Consider the following 24,181-nt stretch of genomic DNA (forward strand, 5'->3'; position numbering starts at 1 on the left):
AGTATTCAAAATGACATTCAATAAGTGTATTAACCCTTTAGGTGTTTCACAGGAATAGCAGAAAAGTGAAGGAGAAAATTCACAATCTTCATTTTTTACACTCGCATGTTCTTGTAGACCCAATTTTTGAATTTTTGCAATTGGTAGAAAGGAGAAAATTTTTACCTGTATTTGAAACCCAATTTCTCTCGAGTAAGCACATACCTCATATGTCTATGTTAATTGTTCGGCGGGTGCAGCAGAGGGCTCAGAAGGGAAGGAGCGACAAATGGTTTTTGGGGGGCATGTCACCTTTAGGAAGCCCCTATGGTGCCAGGACAGCAAAAAAAAAAAAACACATGGCATACCATTTTGGAAACTAGACGCCTCGGGGAACATAACAAGGGGTAAAGTGAACCTTAATACCCCACAGGTGATTCACGACTTTTGCATATGTAAAAAAAAAAAAAAAATGTTTTACCTAAAATGCTTGGTTTCCCAAAATGTTTACATTTTTAAAAAGGGTAATAGCAGAAAATACCCCCCAAAATTTGAAGCCCAATTTCTCCCGATTCAGAAAACACCCCATATGGGGGTGAAAAGTGCTCTGCTGGCGCACTACAGGTCTCAGAAGAGAAGGAGTCACATTTGGCTTTTTGAAAGCAAATTTTGCTCTGGGGGCATGCCGCATTTAGGAAGCCCCTATGGTGCCAGAACAGCAAAAAAAAAACCACATGGCATACCATTTTGGAAACTAGACCCCTCGGGGAACGTAACAAGGGGTAATATGAACCTTAATACCCCACAGGTGATTCACAACTTTTGCATATGTAAAAAAAAAAATAAAAATGTTTTTACCTAAAATGCTTGGTTTCCCAAAAATTTTACATTTTTAAAAAGGGTAATAGCAGAAAATACCCCCCAAAAACACAATTTCTCCCGAGTACGGCGATACCCCATATGTGGCCCTAAACTGTTGCCTTGAAATACGACAGGGCTCCAAAGTGAGAGCGCCATGCGCATTTGAGGCCTAAATTAGGGACTTGCATAGGGGTGGACATAGGGGAATTCTACGTCAGTGATTCCCAAACAGGGTGCCTCCAGCTGTTGTAAAAGTCCCAGCATGCCTGGACAGTCAGTGGCTGTCTGGTAATACTGGGAGTAGTTGTTTTGCAACAGCTGGAGGCTCCGTTTTTGGAAACAGTGGTGTACCAGACATTTTTCATTTTTATTGGGAGGGGGGCTGTGTAGGGGAATGTGTATATGTAGTGTTTTTTACTTTTTATTTTATTTTGTGTTAGTGTAGTGTAGTGTTTTTAGGGTACAGTCGCATGGGCGGGGGGGTTCACAGTAGTTTCTCGATGGCAGTTTGAGCTGCGGCAGAAAATTTGCAGCAGCTCAAACTTGCAGCCGGATACTTACTGTAATCCTCCGCCCATGTGAGTGTACCCTGTACGTTCACATTGGGGGGGGGGGGGGGGGGGGGACATCCAGCTGTTGGAAAACTACAACTCCCAGCATGTAGGGTCTATACGTGCATGCTGGGAGTTGTAGTTTTGCAACAGCTGGAGGCACCGTTTTGGAAACAGTGGTGTACCAGACATTTTTCATTTTTATTGGGAGGGCGGCTGTGTAGGGGAATGTGTATATGTAGTGTTTTTTACTTTTTATTTTATTTTGTGTTAGTGTAGTGTTTTTAGGGTACATTTGCACGGGCGGGGGTTCACAGTAGTTTCTCGCTGGCAGTTTGAGCTGCAGCAGAAAATTTGCCGCAGCTCAAACTTGCAGCCGGATACTTACTGTAATCCTCTGCCCATGTGAGTATACCCTGTACATTCACATTGGGGGGGGGGACATCCAGCTGTTGCAAAACTACAACTCCCAGCATGTACGGTCTATCAGTGCATGCTGGGAGTTGTAGTTTTGCAACAGCTGGAGGCACACTGGTTGTGAAACAGAGTTTGGCAACAAACTCAGTGTTTTGCAACCAGTGTGCCTTCAGCTGTTGCAAAAGCTACAACCCCCAGCATGTACGGACAGCGGAAGGGCATGCTGGGTGTTGTAGTTATGCAACAGCGGGAGGCATTCTACTTTGGCTGGGGATGCTGGGGATTGTAGTTATACAACAGCTGGAGACACACTGGTTTGCTACTTAACTCAGTGTGCCTTCAGCTGTTGCAAAACTACAACTCTCAGCAGTCACCGACAGCCAATGGGCATGCTGGGAGTTGTAGTTATGCAACCAGCAGATGCACCACTACAACTCCCAGCATGCACTTTAGCTGTTTGTGCAAGCTGGGAGTTGTAGTTACACAACAGCTGAAGGTACACTTTTCCATAGAAAGAATGTGCCTCCAGCTGTTGCAAAACCATAAGTCCCAACATGCCCATAAGGGAATGCTGGGAGTTGTGGTGGTCTGCCTCCTCCTGTTGCATAACTACAGCTCCCAGCATGCCCTTTTTGCATGCTGGGAGCTGTTGCTAAGCAACAGCAGAAGGCTGTCACTCACCTCCTGCTGCTGCTGATCGACGCTGCAGGTCAGTCCCGCCGCCGTCGCTCCTGGGGCCCCGATCCCAACATTAACGCTGGGGATCGGGGTCCAAAGCACCCGGGGTCGTCTTCCCGCACCCGCTCACGTCCTCCGGAAGAGAGGCGGAGCGGGTGCAGGAGTGACACCCGCAGCAGGCGCCCTGATTGGTCGGCCGGGAATCCGGCCGAAGAATCAGGGCGATCGTGAGGTGGCACCAGTGCCACCTCACCCCTGCAGGCTCTGGCTGTTCGGGGCAGTCTCTGACGGCCCCGATCAGCCAGTAATTCCGGGTCACCGGAGACCCGATTGACCCGGAATCGCCGCAGATCGCTGGACTGAATTGTCCAGCGATCTGCGGCCATCGCCGACATGGGGGGGCATAATGACCCCCCTGGGCGATATGCCGCGATGCCTGCTGAACGATTTCAGCAGGCATCGGGAACCGGCTCCCCTCCGGCTAGCGGCGGAGGGCCGGGAATGGACAGGACGTACTCCTACGTCCTCGGTCCTTAAGGACTCAGAAACGGGGGCGTAGGAGTACGTCCATTGTCCTTAAGGGGTTAAAGGAAAAAACTTTTTTTTATATATCAACTGGCTCCAGAAAGTTAATCATATTTGTAAAGGACTTGCATTAAAAAATCTTAATCCTTTCAGTACTTATGAGCTTCTGAAGTTAAGGTTGTTCTTTTCAGTCTAAGTGCTCTCTGATGACACGTGTCTTGGGAACCGCCCAGTTTAGAAGAGGTTTGCTATGGGGATTTGCTTCTAAACTGGGCGGTTCCCGAGACACGTGTCATCAGAGAGCATTTAGACAGAAAAGAACAACCTTAAAGGGGTACTCCGGTGAAAACCTTTTTTCTTTTAAATCAACTGGTGTCAGAAAGTTAAACATATTTGTAAATTACTTCTATTAAAAAATCTTAATCCTTCCTGTACTTATTAGCTGCTGAATACTACAGAGGAAATTCTTTTATTTTTGGAATGCTCTCTGATTACATCACAAGCACAGTGCTCTCTGCTGACGTTATAATAATAATAACACTTTATTTATTGTTGTCCTTAGTGGCATTTGAACCCAAGTCCCCAGCACTGCAAGGCAGTAGTGCTAACCACTGAGCCACCATGCTGCCCTTAGCATACATCTGCTATGCACGGTTGCTAAAATGGACAGAGATGTCAGCAGAGAGCACTGTGCTTGTGATGTCATCAGTGTTCCAAAAAGAAAGGAATTTCCTCTGTAGCATTCAGCAGCTAATAAGTACAGGAAGGATTAAGATTTTTTAATAGAAGTAATTTACAAACATGTTTAACTTTCTGCCACCAGTTGATTTAAAAGAAAAAAGGTTTTCACCGGAGTACCCCTTTAACTTCAGAAGCTCATAAGTACTCAAAGGATTAAGATTTTTTTAATAGAAGTCATTTACAAATCTGTTTAACTTTCTGGAGCCAGTTGATATATAAAAAACTTTTTTTTTCCTGGAATACCCCTTTAACCCAACCAAGCATGCATGTTTATGGGGGAGTCCAAGCTGGCACCCTGGGGCATCATCTGTCTGTAACGTATGAGCAGGTTTAGGCGGACACCTTATGGTTTGGTGGCCTGATCCAGATTTCCACAGTTTTACTACATTTTTTACTACATTCACGTGACTAAATTTAAAGGGGTATTCCCACTGTACACTGTCCTAACGCTTTATGGTGCAAGGTATAACACCTGTGCTATAGACAACCATGAAAAATGAATTTACCATAGTTGTGCACATTGTTTCAATAAAGGCTACACATATACTGTATGTTATCTATCTATAGATGTAGCAGATCTGAGTATGTCATTTGGCACAATTCATTGTGATATCACAAGGTAAGGTTTTTCCTGTGGTTTTCCATTGGATTTCTGTTACAACTACTGCGTGATCTTGAACGAGAGGATTACAGCCAAGTGTCAAAGAGTTTTCACACTCTTAAAGTGGACCTGTCATTGGGAAAGCAGTGGTGGAATAAAGCACATGGCTAGATAGGGCTTCTCATCAGGATTCCGGGCATGCCTTTTTTATCTTCATAGTCCTTTACAGCGTTGAGATATAAGTCTTTTTGTAAATATGTAAATGAGGTTTAAGTGCCATGGGAATGTTCTCCAGCACGGCAAAAGCACGGGTCACTCCAGCGTATGTTCTCTTATTAACCACCTTCATGCCTGCTTGCACGTGCCTACCTTGTCTTTAATTGACAGCAAGCATAGAAGCAGTGAATAAGAGGCGATGGGTGGCTAACCCTGAGCTCTAGCCCTGCTGGGTAACGCCCTCTGGGCAATTAAAGGGGTACTCTGGTGGAAAACATTTTTTCTTTCAATCAATTGGTGACAGAAAGTTAAACAGATTTGTAAATTACTTCTATTAAAAAAAATCTTTACCATTCCAGTAGTTTTGAGCAGCAGTATGCTACAGAGGAAATTCTTTTCTTTTTGAATTTCTTTTTTTTCTTGTCCACAGTGCTCTCTGCTGACACCTGATGCCCGTATCAGGAACTGTCCAGAGCAGCATAGGTTAGCTATGGGGATTTTTGCTGACACGGGTATCAGGTGTCAGCAGAGAGCACTGTGGACAAGACAAAATATAAATTAAAGAAGAAAAGAATTTCCTCTGTAGCATACAGCTGCTAAAAAGTTATGGAAGGGTAAAGCTTTTTTTAATAGAAGTCATTTACAAATCTGTTTAACTTTCTGGCACCAATTAATAAAAAAAAAAAAAAAAAAAAAAGTACCCCTTTAAGCCTCATTAACACATAACTCGACACTGGAAAGGACTATGGGAATAAAAAAAAGGTATGCCCAGAATCCTGACGACTAGCCCTATCTATCCATGTGCTTAATTACCTGTTTTCCAGTTGACAAATCCACTTTAAAGAAGTACTTTTGTGTTAAACAGTTTATCATCTATCCAAAGTATAGGGGATAAGTGTCTGCTCACAGGGGTCCAACCGTTGTGCCCTCCCGTTTTCCTGCCTGTCGCTCCATGATCCCCATGAACAGAGTGCTGTCGACCCCCATACGAAGCGGTGGCCGACACCCTCCATGCATCTCTATAGGAAAGCTAGAGATACATGAAGGGGCATGTTGACCACAGCATGATGTGGGGGTCGACAACGCTCTATCATGGGGAGCGCGGGGTGCGCGCAGGGGGAATTAATAGTCGGAGCCCTGGTTATAAGACACTTATTCCCTATTGTTTTAAGGCATGTCTAGTAAGCCAAGGTAAGGAGCAGGGACAAAACATATCTAAAATAAATGACAGGAGGTGTTTACCATGTTTGGTCTTACTTTACCATATTTTCTATGGCATATCGTTACCTACATGCTTTGCTATGTATTGTATTTGTATTATGTGAAAAACTTAATAAAAACCTTTTGAAATGTAAAATGAATTACAAAAAGTTTGGATGGTGCTGTCACAAGACTCAATGGGCTATAGTCGTCTCTGTCAGCTAACAGGGTGTACGTGGAAGAGCATGGACACAATTTGCAGACCAACATCTATGACATTTTAGAAGACTTTCGGATGACTTAATGTATTTAGCTCTGCTACATCTATCAGCACATCAGACTTGGTCACTAATTGTAATAGTGTGACATAAAAGAGACCATAAGTGAAGAACATGAGGCGTATTACTGGATTTACTCTAATATCATTAGCCAAGGGAGGAGAAGACAACAGACTAGAAGGACCAGTTCTTTCTGTAGGCTTATGGTAGCTTTCATTTTCCATACACATATGAGCATCACCTCATTGTAATCGCAACGTATCTGGTCTATACCGACCAATTACAGATTTAAAAAAAGTACATAATCTGTCAGCCTGAAACATATGACGACTGTCTCTACGCAATGACGAGCGCTGAACTCTGCTATCAGATATCAGAGGGAACAGTGACATAGATGGAGATCAACCATCATCCTGCAGGTTTGTGCCATCCATTGCCTCCATTGGGATGAGCTGATGTATCACTATTTTCTCATTTTCTTTGTTACTGGCATTGGGTTATCCAGGAAAAGAAAAACAGAGATACTTTCTTTCAAAAACAGCACCACTCCTGTCCTCAGGTTGTGTGTGGTATTGCAACCCAGTTCCATTGAAATGACTTGCACCAAATTGTAAAACGACACACTACCTGAGATGTGGTGCTTTTTTTTTTTTTTTTTTTTTTTTTTTTTTTTTAGAAAAAACTTGCTTTGTTGTCTTTTTTTTGTTTTTTTTTGTTCCTGGATAACCTCTTTAAAAGCATGTATTCAGTGCCACAATTGTATTTTTTTTTTTTTTTTAAACCTTTACCTTTCAATACTAACATTTTCAGATCAAGGCCAGAGAACGGGCAAAGAGGAACGTCAGAACCTAACATACCAGATTAGGATCTCAAAGCAACGCATAAACCAGACAGATCGAAATAATCAGATCATACTGTAGTGGCGGGGTGCGTGGTGCAGGGCAGATGTTGTTACCCTAGGGGCAGATGGTATTAACCCCTTGTATTTGTGATGCCAGGGCATGGTTTAGCCTATAACCCCCCGAAGGTATACCACTGGATCCTGGGCTAGGCAAGGGGGCAATAAAGACTCCGACGACAAGTTACTGACAACGGCAGCATTACTGAGGGTAGACAGATGGTAAAGTCTATACAGTGAAGCCAGGGTCCATGGAGGTGACCAGTGACTCAGAGACCTTGCAGGCTCGCTGGGACTTGTAGTATGACTGGGTATTTTAGCGCAGGCCACATTGAGTAGACAGACTACTTGAATGGTGACTGACAATTATTGCAGGTTTAGCTTACTTGCACTTGACTGTGGCTGCAGACTGGGCTTGAGGTCTCCAATGTTCGGGACACACACACTGAGACAGCTTGACTGAACTGGACCTCCGCAACAAGAGAGAGAAGCTAGCTCCACCCAGGGCTTATATGGGGGAGCCTAGCAGGGAGCCCATAGGTCACCCTTGTGGTCAGCTGGTCACTGATACCTCCTGGGTAACAATCACATGGTACATCTTATAATACAAAGCATATGTACAAATGGGGAAACAACTATGCGGGGCCCTGGGAACACTGAGGGACACTGCCGGACAGGGCAGGAAAGGAACGGGGCAAAACCATCCCGTACTGGGCCACCACAAACTCCCCCTCTTAAGTACAGTCGCCCTTGACACCCAGTCCTGGAGGGCAAAGGACCGAAGTGACCAGTGGGGCCAATGACAGTTCCTGAGGAATCTTTAACACAATGTCCTTTCCAGGTCTGATGACAAACAGTTCTGATGTGGCATGGTGAATATCCAGACATGCTCTTAAACATATGAAGGGAATTTTGACCTTGTAATTGTTCTCTTGACTCTCTCCAACAACAATATGCATAACAATTATATACGACTTTTCAGACTGGGCTGCCGGAGGCTATCTACCCAATGCCTTGGCTGCTGGGGTCCCTCAATTCTACACACTTCCCCCCAGAACTCAATACATTTTACACTGGACAGTAACGTTACCTTGAGGTTAGGATAAAAGATATGGAAAATCCGGACGGCGCCTTCCTTAGGAATTGAAAAAAATTGCCAAAGTGTATAAAAGGCAATTTTTATTGGTAAAATTGTGCAACTTAAAAGTTTCGAATCCGGACCGGATTCTTCGTCAGGCAGTATGAGTTACAGAGAAAAAAGCGCCAGTTTTTAAATGTTCACATAATGAAACTGCCGCTGGGTCAGAGGGTCAGGGGGGAGGGGAATGGAAGGAACATACAATATACAGTTTGCAGACCACATAACAAAATTGGATTAATTGAATGTATTACTGTCAACACTGTAGTTCTCGAACAGGAGAGCTGAAAGCAGTTTGGCAGGAAGATCTAATATACTAAATTTCAGTATTGCAGGAAGATCGGTAGCTAACCTAACATACTAAATTTCAGCCGACCAGCACAAGATCCCTACCAATGAGTTATACTGCTGTCGGTGTCGCAACATTAACTAGACTAGGTTCTACGGCACCCTGGCTATACATCCCGCCTCCTTTTGAAGCGCTGGAGACCCTCAGAATGGAGCTCCATCACAGGCTCTGTACAGGGGTGTATTCTACATTCTCCCTCTAGGGTGTAGAGGTGGAGGGAAGTAGTCTCTCTTCATCGCTCTCCTGTTCACTAGAATAGCACCACCTTGGTGGCAGTCCATTAATGTGCCATACCCCCTCACTCTGTCGAATTTGATGACTGTGGCTCTCCGTCGCTCTAGGGGTGGTTCTCCCTCTCAGGGTTGTTCTAGCCTTCTGATGTACAAGGCTTCAAGGCTCTTAGTGTCCTGTTGCTGGACTTGATGGACTTGATGAGGCATGACTTGAGGGACATGCTCTCTTCTCCTCTGCACCCTTAATTCTTCCATGATAACAGCCACTTCAGCCTCCCGTTTAGCCTTCTCAGCCTGGGCAGGTGGGACAGAAGGATGTGACTTACCTGGCAGGGATAGGAGATGATCCCTCATGAACTGGATTAGTGCCGGCTCGTCAGCTCGTCTCCAAATAACCATCTGGGTAGCGGTGGTGACAGGGGACGTGCTGGGGGCTGCTGGACCTGGGGCGCAGGCTCTGCACTGGGGGTAGATGGAGGAGTAGATGGAGGAGTAGAAACTGCGGCCTCGGCCGGGGTACTCACTTCTGACTCCTTTGTGTAGATATCCGCCCAGGATCCCCAGGTCCGGTGATGGGGTGACAGCCTCACCGGTTTTTGTGAAGACTTCAGCGTACCTTCTGCCGAGGTTGCAGGCTAATCCCCATCATCCTCGGGCAAATGAACCTTCAGTTGGGCATCTTCCGCCCCGATGGAGAATCTCTGCAGACGATCTGCTAGCTCCTGGAACATCTGCGCCACGGCGCAGCAACTTCCCGGGCCTCTGGCGCCATCTTGGGACTCTCTGTTGCGTATTCTGCTGCGCATCTGCTATATTCTTGCTCTCACCAGAAATTCCGCAAGACTGAAGAGGTCTGGCTCTGCTCCACTTCTTATACCGGTCTCCAGCAAAATGGCTGCCGGCCGGAACTTCGTCATCAGTAGGGCTTGGGACCGAAGTGACTCAGCGATGCGTCCTCTTCTTCCGCCCCCCCTGGCAAAAGGGGCAGACCTTTCAGGTTTCACTTGGGACTAGGGACTGGGAACTACGACATGGCTTCCACGCCCGGGAGCTGCATGCTGACCATGACGGGATCCTTTTACGCACTATTCTTCCAACAGTTTAACCCTTTCAGGTATGGCAGCAGACATCTTGGCACGTAACATTGCTTCAGTACGGATTTTGCACATAATGTTCATGACTTCAGGGTTATCCTCAATAGCAGATGACATACTTTTCTTCACCTCCCCCACTATTTCACAAGCGCCTCGGGTAAAACACATTCCACTGACAAAGTCCCGTACTCCTTCTGGTCCAAACTTTATTTGCACAGTTCAGACTAGGGGGTAGGACTTGCAGAATAAGACGCACACCTGTATCCTGTTTGTGATGCAAAAAGTTGTGGTGGCGGGGTGTGCGGTGCAGGGCAGATGTTGTTACCCTAGGCGCATTAACACCTTGTATTCGTGACGCCAGGGCGTGGTTTAGCTTATAACCCCCCCGAAGGTATACGGCTGGATCCTGGGCTAGGAAAGGGGGCATTAAAGACTCCAACGCCAAGTTACGGACAATGGTAGCTTTACTGAGGGTAGACAGTTGGTAAAGTCTATACAGTGCAGCCAGGGCCCAAGGAGGTGACCAGTGACTCAGAAACCTTGCAGGCTCGCTGGGACTTGTAGGATTGGGAATTTTAGTGCAGGCCACGTTGAGTAGACAGACTACTTGACTGGTGACTGACAATTATTGCAGGTTTAGCTTACTTGCGCTTGACTGTGGCTGCAGACTGGGCTTGAGGCCTCCAATGTTCTGGACACACACACTGAGACAGCTTGACTGCACTGGACCTCACCAACAAGAGAGAGAAGCTCCACCCAGGGCTTATATGGGGAGGCTTAGCAGGGAGCCCATAGGTCACCCTTGTGGTCAGCTGGTCACTGATACCTCCTGGGTAACAATCACATGGTACATTTTATTAAAGGTACATGTGTTACATGTACATGTTATAATACAAAACATATGTACAAATGGGGAAACAACTACAGGGGGCCCTGAGGACACTGAGGGACACTGCCGGACAGGGCAGGAAAGGTACGCGGCAACACCATCCCGTACTGGGCCACCACAATACGATTTCCAGTATCCAGCAGATCACTAACCTTCTTTGATTTGTTCCTCCACGTGAATCCTCGGTACCATCCTGTGAGAAGACCCAAATAGACACAGTTACTAATATACTGCTATCTATATATATAAAACTCAACGTGTGTGTGTATGTATATATGTATGTATGAGTGTATGTATGTATGTGTGTATGTATGTATGTTCCACAAAAACTTTCAAACGGCTAAAGATATTAACATGAAACTTGGCACACATGTTACTTATATGTCAGCAACAAACATAGGATAGGTGATTTAACCATTACTCACCCCCATTTGTGAGGGTCGGGGTTTTTGTTTAAAGTCCCATGCAAATCAATGGGAAATGTATGTTCCCATATAATTTCCGTACGGCTGGAGATATTTCAATACCTGGTCACATATTACAGGTCAGGATATGAGGTCGGGATAGGAGCTTGGGACAGGAGGACGGGACAGGAGGACGGGACAGGAGGACGGGACAGGAGGACGGGACAGGAGGACGGGACAGGAGGACGGGACAGGAGGTCGGGACAGGAGGTCGGGACAGGAGGTCGGGACAGGAGGTCGGGACAGGAGGACGGGACAGGAGGACGGGACAGGAGGACGGGACAGGAGGACGGGACAGGAGGACGGGACAGGAGGTCGGGACAGGAGGTCGGGACAGGAGGTCGGGACAGGAGGTCGGGACAGGAGGTCGGGACAGGAGGTCGGGACAGGAGGACAGGATAGGAGGTCGGGATGTGGGGTTGGGATATGACAACAATATATGAGGATGGGATATGAAGTCAAAAGCTTCCTCCTTTGTTTATTTTCCTCCCCAACAAGGATTAGGAAGGAAAAACCGGGCAACGCCGGGTACTCAGCTATATACAATATAAAGTAAAATGATATATAAGTGAATATACATTATAATGGCACTGGAGTGATTTACACAGTATGGGAGATTAGCTCTTTAGAACCAGAAAATCTGTGCTGAATAGCAGTCGGAGACAAGGACACGGAAGTCATGTATAAACAGGGTTTCTCCTGTCTTCATTTTTTTCAGTAACAACACAAGTACAGCCTTCACACTCATAATAACACAAAAATAAATCCTGCTAACTATAAAGTTTGAGTCTCTGTCTATAGGTGGCTTACTACCAGAGTCAATAAAATGTGTTACTCACACAGGGTACGATGTCTCCCTTTGAATCAGCAAACCTCTAGATTCACTCTCATCAGCGGTGCATGTTACATGCAGACTGACTGTCCCCTAGTCTTGGCAAGCTGTCTTCAGCACCTGTGCAGACCTGGGCTAGCCTAAAAACCTGGAGTGGCTACTACCAAACTTTCTATCATATTATAAAAATTCAGGCCCGATGACAGAACTTGCCAAATTCCCCAGCAAGCTACAGACTTGGACAAAAAATTTATAGGGCTTGTTACACAGATATAGGGCTTGTCTGGTTAAGAAAACCCCTTTTGTTAAAGGGTGGCTGCAAATTGTGTCTCTCATTCCTTAAAAGAAAATGTTTGCCCACGCATTACACACACTTTAATTTCAAACAGCACCATGTAATGCTTCACTTCCCCAGTGGTGGTGCTTGTAGGGGAACTGAACACTTGCTGCCAGATGTCTCTAAATAATACAGCTTATCTGCATATCTGAGTAGTAAGACATTCTGGGATACGTTTATTTTGGGATATCCTTTTGAAAAAAAGAGAAAAAAAAAAACAAAAAACATTGCCCACAGCAGAGCACCCCTTTCACTCCATAAGTAGTTACCAATGTTCCAGAAATGGAGAGGTAGGTAAAACCCAACAGAACACAACTATTCCACCTCTGGTCCTCTCATTCTCAGAATACAGGCGCTTTAACCAGCATTAAAAGGAGTAACTAGTAGCATTAATACAGTAGTTTGCATGAAGTTTACTATGCGGAATGTTTTCCCGGAATTTCACAGCTCAGAAGTTCCATAGTGTGAATGTAGCCTTAGACTTCCAAGTGGACGGTCAGAAAAAAAAACTTTTTATATGTTGTATCTTTTGGCAAAACATTAACCTTTCTAATAGACTTCAGAAAACAAATGTATCGATTTTTTTTTTAATAGAAATCATGGCTTATAAAAAAAAATTAAAAAAATAAACCACAACTAGGGGTCCCCATACCATCAAGAACATAATCGTGTCTGGCTGCAGCATCACCTTGGTCCAAGCTAAAGCACAGGCTGGGACAAAGTCCGGTAAGCGAGTAGCACTCCGGGCTACCACTCTTCTGTGCTCACTCCTGTCCTGTCTGTCAGACTCCTGTCTGAAAACAGAGTGGAGGGGGCTACAGAGCAGCCTGCAATGATTGGATGAAGAGACCCAGTACAGCTGACTCAGTAACATAGTAACATAGTTCATAAGGTTGAAAAAAGACCAAAGTCCATCAAGTTCAACCTATAACCCTAATGAGTAGATACAGTGGTCCCTCAACATACAATGGTAATCCGTTCCAAATGGACCATCGTTTGTTGAAACCATCGGATGTTGAGGGATCCGTGCAATGTAAAGTATAGGACAGTGGTCTACAACCTGCGAACCTCCAGATGTTGCAAAACTACAACACCCGGCATGCCCGGACAGCCGTTGGCTGTCCGGGCATGCTGGGTGTTGTAGTTTTGCAACATCTGGAGGTCCGCAGGTTGTAGACCACTGGTATTAGACGTTGTACTCACCTGTCCCCGCCGCTCCGGACTGTCACCGCTCGTCACCGCTGCCCGGGATGTCACCGTCCATCGTTGTCACCGCGTCCCCGACGCTCCGGTAAGGCCTCTGCTTCCCCGGCATCCGCGCTCTCCGGCGCCGCCATCACGTCACTACGCACGCCGCTCCTATTGGGTGACGGGACGGCGTGCGCAGCGACGTGATTACGTCGATGGAGAGCGCCGACGATGCAGGGAATCCTGAAGAGGACGCGCCGGAGCCCCGAGGACAGGTAAGTGATCGTCAGCGGACCACACGGGGCACCGTAAACGACTATGCGGTGGCAGCTGAAGCAGTCTGTACTGCCGGATAGCCGTTTATGTGATGGCCCCGACATACAAAAGCATCGTATGTTGATGCTGCCTTCAACATGCGATGGGCTCTGAGAGGCCATCGCATGTTGAAATTATCGTATGTCGGAGCCATCGTAGGTCGGGGGGGGGTCACTGTACATGGTGAGTGAGGGCTTAGTGTTTGCCTCGGACATGCCCCTTCTGGAGCAGTGGATATCAGAATGAGTGAGCAGCAGAACAGAGGAATTTGTGAGCCAAATACAGAAGCTAAACACATAAAAGAGACATGTAAAGCATCTGCAAGACCTAGTGAATAACATAAAGAAGCATTATTTTTTCTGTGATAGGGCAGGTATGCGTTCAGGTTTAGACTTAAAGGGGTATTCCGGCTTTATACATCTTATCCCCTATCCAAATTATAGGGGAGAAGATGTTTGATGACAGGGGTCCTGGCACTAGGGACCCCAGTGATCTCAATGCAGCCCCCGGGATTGTGTGTAGGACGCTGCCTCTGAGACGGGGGCCACGCCCCTAGTGACACCCCGCCCCTCCATTCATGTCTATGGGAGGGGGCGTGACGGCCCGAGGGGGTGTGAGCGTCACTAGGGGGCATGGGCATAACGTCACGAGGGGGCATGGCTGTGACATCACATCCCAGTCTCAGAGGCAGTGCCCGCCACAGAATGCCGGGGGCTGCACAGAGATCGCGGGGGTCCCCAGCGGTGGAACCCCTGCGATCATAGATCTTTAACCCTTCCTTTGGATAAGGGATAAGATGTGTAAAGCCGGAATACCCCTTTAACAGGACTGATCACAGTGGCATATACGCTCTGTACATGAGCTGTATACACAAATAATAGGAGTTTTTTTTTAAATAAAAAAAGCAACTTGGCAAATATTCTTTATGTTAGATACACTGAAGCAAAAAAAAACAAAAATGGTTGCAAATGTAGACAAATCCTTTAAGGTCCTTAATTTCTACAACGTTTCCACATTTCGCCAGTCATCCATAATATTCGGTCATCCCGCAGGTGTCAGGTCCCCATTGATGCCGGATGACAGTCATCTTACTGTATAGGGTTTAAGTGGCTTCATTTTATTCTCAACAAGCCGCAGCCTCACAGTCTAAAACAATGTTCTTCACACATGCCATTGGGCGCACAAGGGGTTAAGCTCTTACCAGTCCAGTGCCACTGTACATACAATGACCACATTCTGCTCGGTGAAGAGGGTGGGCGTAGATGAGAGATTTCTCCGCTGACACTGAAGGTCAGAGGAATCAATGCAGACGGGATCCTAGAGAACAGTCTCTACAATCTGACTTCTATTATATTATATTGTTCCGCGATCCTCTCACCTGTACGTAACAAAGCGCCAGTAAATAAGACGTAAACCCGTCCTATCATTTACTATTATTTTCTGCAATCCCCAAGGCTTAGGTTAGGATTATATAGATCTATATAAAAAAAAAATCTTTACTGCTAGTTAAGACCAAATAAAACATATTTTTCACATAATAAAAAGTTCTACGATTTTCAAATATACCTTTCTGTATCTATTCTGGCTACAGAAGGTTCCATTGTTTAGTGGATACAAGGTTAAAAGGAGTTGTTTGGAAAAAATATTGCTAATTTCTTCTAAAAAAAAAAAACTGTGCCATGCTCGTTCTCAGGTTGTGTGTGGTACTGCAGCTCAATCCCATAGAAGTGAATGGAGCCGGGTTGTAATACCGCATGCAAACTGAGGAGGGGTGTGGCGCTGTTTTTAAAATGAAAGCCGCTATGTTTTTCTAATTCTGGATCATGCTAAACCAGTGGTCTCCAAACTGTGGACCTCCAGAAGTTGCAAAACTACAACTTCCAGCATGCCCGGACAGCCAACGGCTGTCCGGACATGCTGGGAGTTGTAGTTTTGCAACATCGGGAGGTTCACAGTTTGGAGACAGTTGCTCTAAACAATGAAGGTTCTTCTTAAATAGGTACTGTAAGAATCAAAAACTTTTTATATGTTGGCAAAACATTAACCTTTCTAATATAACTTAATAAAATAAAATGAATCACGGCTTATAAAAACACCACTAGGGGCCCCCATACCATCCAGAACATAATCCTGTCTGGCTGCAGCATCATCATTGTCCCAGCTGAGACAAAGCGAGAAAGTGATGGCAGGACTAGCACTCCTCTGTGCTCACTCCTGTCCTATTAGACTGCAGCATAAAAAGAGAAAGAGGAGGAGGTTACAGAGCAGCCTGCAGTGATTGGATGAAGAGACCCAGCACAGCAGACTCAGGGAGGAAGTGAATGCATGGTGAGTGAGAGCAGGCTCTGTACTTGCTTTGGGCACGCCCCCTTTCCAGAGCAGTGGATGTTAGAATGAGTGAGCAGGAGGGATTTGAGCACCAAATACAGAAGCTAGACACATAAAAAAGACATGTAAAGCATCTGCATGACCTAGTAAGTAATATAAAAGAATTACTTTTTTTCCATAATATGACAGGTATGCTTTAAAGGGGTATTCCATGATTTTTTTTATCTGACTATGCTACAGGGGCTGTGTAAAGTTAGTGAAGTTCATAATATAGTGTCTGTACCTGTGTGTGATGGTTTTCTCACAATTCTTCTGTGATTTTGACCCCAATATTTATTTTTAACAGCATACAAAATTACTGTTGTCTCAGATTTTTCACAGGTTGCAATGTGGCCGAGACCTGACTCACTAGTCAGCTGATGACAGGGAGCCTGTCTGCTTCAACGGGTGGAGGGATCAATTTGCAATTAATGCAACAGCTTTAGGCACCCTGATTGAAAACCACAGGTCTTTTGAATGGATGAAGCTCATTTATGTTTCAATGGGTGGGGTGGCTGATGTGTGGAAGGGAGGAAAATGGAATTCTGGGACTTGTAGGCAAAGAAGAAAACTCAAACAGGAAATACCAGTTCACAAACATCTAGCCATAGTGTTCTGGTAATCTCACAGCATAGCCATTAAGCCCCAAGACAAGCGCAGATCCTTCCTAAGCATGTCCATTACTGTCTGTCAGGTATGTATTAAAATCACCTTATGGTGGAGAACCCCTTTAACTGACATCAAGCAGTGATCTTAAAAAACATGAGGAACTGATAAATAATACTAGAAAACTGTACGACTTAGAACAAAGAACAACTTCCATGGCACGGGCAGATAAAACGGCTTCTCTGAGGACTCTGCAAACAGCACTATCTCAGCTTCCTGGACTGGAAGAATGAAATAGGGCTGATCTCACATATGTGTATTATCAGAATTTTAGCAGAGCAAGGCTAAGGGATTGCAATGTTGTGATCCAGCTTTTGCAACACAATCATAAAAGTGGGTGTGCCGAAGCCAACGCTAAGGCGCCCGCTGCCAGGCTAAGTGCCAGGCCAAGGCAGATACCTGCAGAGACAAGCCTGCAGTTTACTAGGCTTTACCTTCTAAATCAGTAAGCTAGTATTGTATGTAAGGACCTATGCCAGTGTTTCCCAACCAGATTGCCTCCCGCTGTTGCAAAACTACAACATGCTACAGCATGCTGGGAGTTGTAGTTTTGCAACAGCTGGAGACACCCTGGTTGGGAATTACTGGCTTATAGATATACCCCTTCTTGTCCTAAAAGAAACATGTCACATTGATATCAATACAGTTCATTCTGCAGGCATCAAGTAGTCAGTGATTGACAGATGTTCATAAGTGTATATGGAGAGAGCTGTCAATTAGGTAGAACCATCCCCCCCCCCCCCCCCAAGACTCTGCTCCTTCTGGGCTAAGTAGTCAAGTAGTCGGTCCTACTCAGTGATTGACAGCTGTGTGTATATGGAGAGAGCTGTCAATTAGGTAGAACCCCCCCCCCCCCCCAAGACTCTGCTCATTCTGCAGGCATCAAGTAGGTGCTCCTACTCAGTGATTGACAGATGTTCATAAGTGTATATGGAGAGAGCTGTCAATTAGGTAGAACCACCCCCAAGACTCTGCTCATTCTGGGCTAAGTAGTCAAGTAGGCAGTCCTACTCTGTGATTGACAGTTGTGCATAAGTGGATAGAGAGAGAAAGGTGATAGAGATTGAGAGATAGAGGCCGGCATTTATCATTGTAGGTGTAAGTGAAGCATTTATTATTGTAGGTGTAAGTGAAGCATTTATCATTGTAGGTGTAAGTGAAGCATTTATTATTGTAGGTGTAAGTGAAGCATTTTTCTACACTATTTTTGTGTGCTGGTGATGTGTAGGAGAACCACACAGAGCATTTCATGAATTTTGTGCAGATCACATTTTCTGAAATTTCACTCTTCACATACACCAAAAAGTTAATCTAAGTCTGGGCTGGTGTAGTTTTAGAGACACTTCAGTGGCTTTGCGCCTTTTTTGCACCTTTTCACAAAAAGGCGCAGTTCATAAAACCTTTCCATATCACGTGTATTGACAAAATCTGTGGATTGCAACTGAAAATCAGCAGAAATGTGTAAACCAAAAGGCAAATAAACGCTTGTGCCTTTTTTGCACCTTTTCAAGACTCAAAAAAAAAATTGTCTAAAGACAATGATAAATGTCGCCCAGAGACAAAGAGAGAGAGATCAACCAGGTAGGACCGCCCACATGACTCCGCTCATTCTGACCTAAGAAGTCAACACGGTCCCACTCTGTGATTGACAGTTCTGCATGAGAGAGAGAGAGAGAGATCAAAAAGGTAGGACTACCCACATGACTCTGCTCATTCTGGGCTAAGTAGTCAAGTAGGCGGTCCTACTCTGTGATTGACAGCTGTGCATAAGTGTGTATGTAGGGAGAGCTGTCAATCAAGTAAGACCGCCCACATGACTACTTAGCCCAGAACCAAGATTTCCATGAATGAATGACAAGTTATCCTGAAACTTTGTGGTCCCCAAACTGTGGACCTCCAGCTGTTGTGAAACTACAATTTCTGTCCGGCCATGTGGGGAGTTGTACTTTTGCAACATCTGGGAGGTCCACAGTTTGGAGACCACTGCTATAAATCAATTGTTCTATAACATGATGGACTAAGTGGATTTTTACTCATTGATCCACCATTTTTGGTCACTCTACAATGGTGGTCTCCAAACTGTGGACCACCAGATGGTGCAAAACTACAACTCCCAGTTTGGAGACCACTGGCTACCATTATCTACCAGTAGTATTTTCTAACATTACAAAGCTCCTTCACTAAAAACTTCTCAAATATCTTGTGGACTGTGCTAAGATTCACCCAGGAAACACAAAGTCTATAAAAAAAACTGGGCCCAAAAATAATAGGGAAAACCCCACTGGCACGTAGGGTCCTGTTTTTTTTTATTTTTATTATGAAGTCTCGAAAAGTCCTTCATAATCCTAAAAGTAAATTATTCCTTAATGTTTGGGTTGGCATTTGCTTTTAATGAATGTTTGCTTAATTCTTGGCACTAATACTTGTACCTATCTATTTCCAACAGTACTAAAGAATCCAATACAACTAGTGAATGAAATGTACACAAATAGTGTAGTCAGTGTAGGGCAGTGCTTCCCAACTAGGGTGCCTCCAGCTGTTGCAAAACTACAACTCCCAGCATGCCCAGACGGCCTTTGGCTGTCCGGGCTTGCTGGGAGTTGTAGTTTGCCAACAGCTGGAGACGCCCTGGTTAGAGACTGGTGAGAGACTGGATGAGCCCCAGCTGGTGCTGTCTGCACCCTCACATGTCGCCCATCTCCTCTAGTGTTTTAAGGTGTAAAGGAGGCCCTTGGAGTACCCAGTGTTGCCCGTTTTTCCTACAATATTTGAGCTCTTGAAACTGGGTGGCATGCAGTACACAGTGCAGAGCTTACAGTACACTCCCAGCCTCCTAAAGAGAATATCTGTCTAGTAAATTCTTCAGGAGACTGGGAAAGCTGGGTGGCACACGTACCAGGAGGCACACCAGGAATGCTGGGCATGCTTGTAGTTTTGTGACAGCAGGACGCACCATGGTTGGTAAACACTGCATTAACGTTTACAAACAGTGTAAAATAGAAGTGTGATGTCCCAGTACAGGACATGGTCCTGCACTACACTTAGGCCCTGTCAGGCTGGTGTCCCTCGGTGACCTGGGGGCTCTCCTGCAGTGTCTCCCCTGCTGTTATTATAGTGTTATTTAATGCAATAGGATAATAGTCAGTATGTCAATGTATAGATAGGATAAAGGACCTTTGGAGGACTCCAGTAAATGCGAAATGTCACATGTTATGTTTATGTTATCACATGTTACCCAGAGGGCACCAGTTTAACACATGACCCGCAGCTTGACCAATGAGCTTTGGCTTAGCCCCCCTCTATATAAGGTGGCGGCCATTCTAGGGATGCACCGATATATCGGCGGCCGATACATATCGGCCGAAAATAGCTATTTCGGCAAAATGCCGAAACAACAAAAAAAGTGCCGATAATGAGCCACCTCCCCTGCCCGCCCACAGCACAAGTTACAAACACTGCCAGTGGCAGAGGCACTCGTGGGGGGTGCAGGGGGGGCCGGCCGCAACATCTGGGGGGGGGATTGCGCTCTCCGGGATAGGATTAGGAATACTTCTTTTTATGTGCCCGGGCAGGCTCCTGTGTGTGGCTGCAGGCGGGGGCCGACCAGAGCATATAAAAACTAATACTGTGTACTAAAAACCAGGGGGCCTCCAGCTGTTGTGAAACTACAACTCCCAGCATGCCCAGACCGGCAAAGTCTGTCCGGGCATGCTGGGAGTTGTAGTTTCACAACAGCTGGAGGCCCCTGGTTTTTAGTACACAGTATTAGTTTTTATATGCTCTGGTCGGCCCCCGTCTGCAGCCACACACTGGAGCCGGCCCGGGCACATAAAAAGAAGTATTCCTAATCCTATCCCGGACATTCCTATGTCCCGAAAAATCTTTTCGGAACATAAGGATGTTCCCCGGCGTCCTCCCGCGATCCTCCTTCGGTCCTTCGCTTCTTCGCCTCTATGGTCGTACGCACGGGACGTCACTGACGTCCCGTGCGTACAACCATAGAGACGCAGGAGGACCGCAGGATCGTCGCGGGAGAACGCACGCCGGCCGGGATCTGGTAAGTGACCGCGTCATCTTGTTCAGTGTTCCGGTCACCGCTCCCCCGGTCCAGGCACCTACTGCTATGGTCCATAGGCCATAGCAGTAGATGTGACCCGGGCCGGAGGAGCGGTGACCGGAACACTGTGGGGGCAGCAGTACAGACATACAGCCTCCAGCCGTACACTGTATATGGCTGGAAGCTGTATGTCTGTGGGGTGGGGGAACTGCTGACCTAATGTGGGGGGGAGCTGCCTACAAATGTGGGGGGAGCTGCCTAATATTGTTGGGGGGAGCTGCCTAATATTGTGTGTGTGTGTGTGGGGGGGGGAGCTGCCTAATATTGTGGGGGGGGGGGGGGGGGGCAGCTGCCTAATATTGTGGGGGGGGGGGGAGCTGCCTAATATTGTGGGGGGGGGAGCTGCCTAATATTGTGGGGGGGGGAGCTGCCTAATATTGTGGGGGGGGGGGAGCTGCCTAATATTGTGGGGGGGAGGGAGCTGCTTAATCTTGTGGGGGGGAGGGGAGCGGCCTAATATTGTTGGGGGGGAGCTGCCTAATATTGTTGGGGGGAGCTGCCTAATATTGTGGGGGGAGCTGCCTAATATTGTTGGGGGGAGCTGCCCGATATTGTTGGGGGGAGCTGCCTAATATTGTGGGGGGGAGCTGCCTACAAATGTGGGGGGAGCTGCCTAATATTGTGGGGGAACTGCCTACTATTGTTGGGGGGAGCTGCCTACTATTGTGGGGGAAATGCTGACCTAATGTGGGGGAAATGCCTACTATTGTGAGGAACCTGCCTACTATTGTGGGGGAAAGCTGCCTAAAAATGTGGGGGGAGCTGCCTAATATAGTTGGGGGGAGCTGCCTAATATTGTGTGGGAACTGCCTACTATTGTTGGGGGGAGCTGCCTACTATTGTGGGGAACCTGCCTACTATTGTGGGGGAAATGCTGACCTAATTTGGGAACCTGCCTACTATTGTGGGGGAGCTGCCTACTGTTGTGGGGGAGCTGCCTACTGTTGTGGGGGAGCTGCCTACTATTGTGGGGGAGCTGCCTACTATTGTGGGGGAGCTGCCTACTAATGTGGGGGAACTCCCGACCTAATGTGGGGGAACTCCCGACCTAATGTGGGGGAGCTGGCAATCTAATGTGGGGGAGCTGGCAATCTAATGTGGGGGAATCTAATCTAATGAGCGGAGCGCTGCATTTTACCAGAAGACAGGGAGAAGTCATTTTCGGTATCGGTATCGGCCGGACATTTTTTTTTATTTCGGTTTCGTTTCGGTTCTGAAATTCCCATTTCGGTGCACCTCTACAATTCTTTCTCTTCCATCACTTTACTGAGACCAGCAAACATCTCAGATCTCAGTGCTAGTGTCCAGTACCTGGAAGGCCTCAAATCTACAGTCATTCCAGCAAGTCAAGTCTATGTCTGCTGTCACTACCTACAGTCTAGTCAAGCCTCAAGTCCATTCTATTACAAGTATAATTGGTCCCACCAAGCTGCGAGGTCCTTCTGTGTTCCTGGCCACCTCTCTGGGATTCTGGCCTAGCTGTGAAGATAATAACACCTATCTGACCTCAGTAAAGCCTCCGTTAAACAATAACCTGGTTGTGGACTCTCATTTTCCCTGCCTAGCTATTGGAATAGTAGAGATATTGTTTGGATGGTTCCGGTACCCAAAAAAACACTATGGCGTCACGAATATTAGGGGTTAATAACACCTTGCCCCTGAGGTTAATACCATCTTGCCCCATCCACCTACACCGCCATCACCGTGGGTCACCACAGAAGTAGAAAAATACATCCATTCTACATGTGCAATCCTTTTTGTACCTTAGTTGAAGACTGTTTTATGTTGTGTATTCTGCGCAAATTGTAAGAAACACATCAAAAGAAGCTACAAGTTAAGTAAAAGGTTAAAAATAAATAACCTAATGGTGCATAAAATGTGTATTTTGAAGTGTAATACACTTCAATAAAGACCTACAAATATACTGTGTGAACACAGCCAAAAGGGACAAATGAAAAATGTTACATAGAGGGGGCTAAATATGCACTGGTGACCTCACATGTGAACCTTGCTACTATTTTGAAGCCCCCCATTCAAAATAGAGCGGGGCGCCCACTATCTTATATCATGGGGGTGGCACTAATGTGGAAATATGTCACCCAGAAACTGCAAAATACTCTCTGGAAGAGGCAAAGGAACGAGATTTGGCTGCAAAAGTGGAGGACAAAAGACGCCAAGACCTAAGAATAGGCAGACATTTTAGTGCAGACCAAGACAGAGAACTAAAACGCCCAAACTAATTCCCATTCAGTAGCACGAGAGAAAAAAAGTCAGAGAGGTTCTCTGTAGACTCCAAAAATAAACTTTTCCCTATTATTAATAGAATCATTCCCATTAGTTTTAGAAGCAATGCCAAAAGAGAGATCTGAGGCCAGGGGAACAGCTAAATCCGAAAGCGTATGTATAGGGGGTGCAGAGGAAGTAGTCACACACAGGCCCTGGTGCCTAATGCCAAATCTGTAACAGGCCCAAAGCCCCACTTTAGAAGTTCATAGGGGCACGTTATAGAGTTTGCATTAGAACCCATTGGCTTTGGGGTTAAGGGGGAGAATCATCAAGACCTGTGCTGAGGAAAAGTTGACCAGTTGCCCATAGCAACCAATCAGATTGCTTGTATTATTTTTCAAATGCCTATTACAAAATGAAAGAAGCAATCTGATTGGTTGCTATGGGCAACTGGTCAACTTTTCCTCTGCACAAGTTTTGATGAATCTCCCCCTAAATCCCTTAAGTTGGCCCATGCAATGGTCAACAAGCTACAGGTTGACGTATAAGTCATCCTATACTTTGCAAATGGGGCCCAGCCTATAGATTAGTACAGATGTCTCAAACTGTGGCCCTCCAGATGTTGCAAAACTTCAACTCCCAGCATGCCCGGACAGCCAACGGCTGTCCGGGCATGCTGGGAGTTGAAGTTTTGCAACATCTGGAGGGCCACAGTTTGAGACATCTGGTGTAGGACGACCTAAACATCGTGGGATCAGCAAAGGAGTGTAGGATAAGGCTGCATGCACGCCACGTTTTTGCAATACAGTTCCCGTATCAGGTTTTTGATGAAAAACGGATTCCTCAAAACCTGACTAAACTGTATCAAAATGTGTGTACAAATTTCAACCCTTATACGGTTTGAAAAATGATGACCGGTTGCATCCATTATTTAAGAAAAAAACGTATACATTTTTAACTTTTCACTTCATTTTGAATAAAGTTTCACTTGTTTGATTGAAATTCCAAGAAAAAATAAAAA

The 24,181-nt window shown here is 45.9% G+C and overlaps 1 protein-coding gene across 1 annotated transcript in view; it reads right to left on the reverse strand.

Moving 5' to 3' along the window:
• The window catches only part of DOCK5 (dedicator of cytokinesis 5), a 146,206-nt gene that overhangs the window by 103,472 nt on the left and 18,553 nt on the right, over window positions 1-24,181 (reverse strand). The window contains 1 exon segment of the mRNA XM_056571148.1: window positions 10,801-10,841. Within this exon segment, the coding sequence (XP_056427123.1) occupies window positions 10,801-10,841 (41 nt within the window).

The sequence above is a fragment of the Hyla sarda genome, chromosome 4 (genome assembly GCF_029499605.1).
Source record: "Hyla sarda isolate aHylSar1 chromosome 4, aHylSar1.hap1, whole genome shotgun sequence".
Lineage (NCBI taxonomy): Eukaryota > Metazoa > Chordata > Amphibia > Anura > Hylidae > Hyla > Hyla sarda.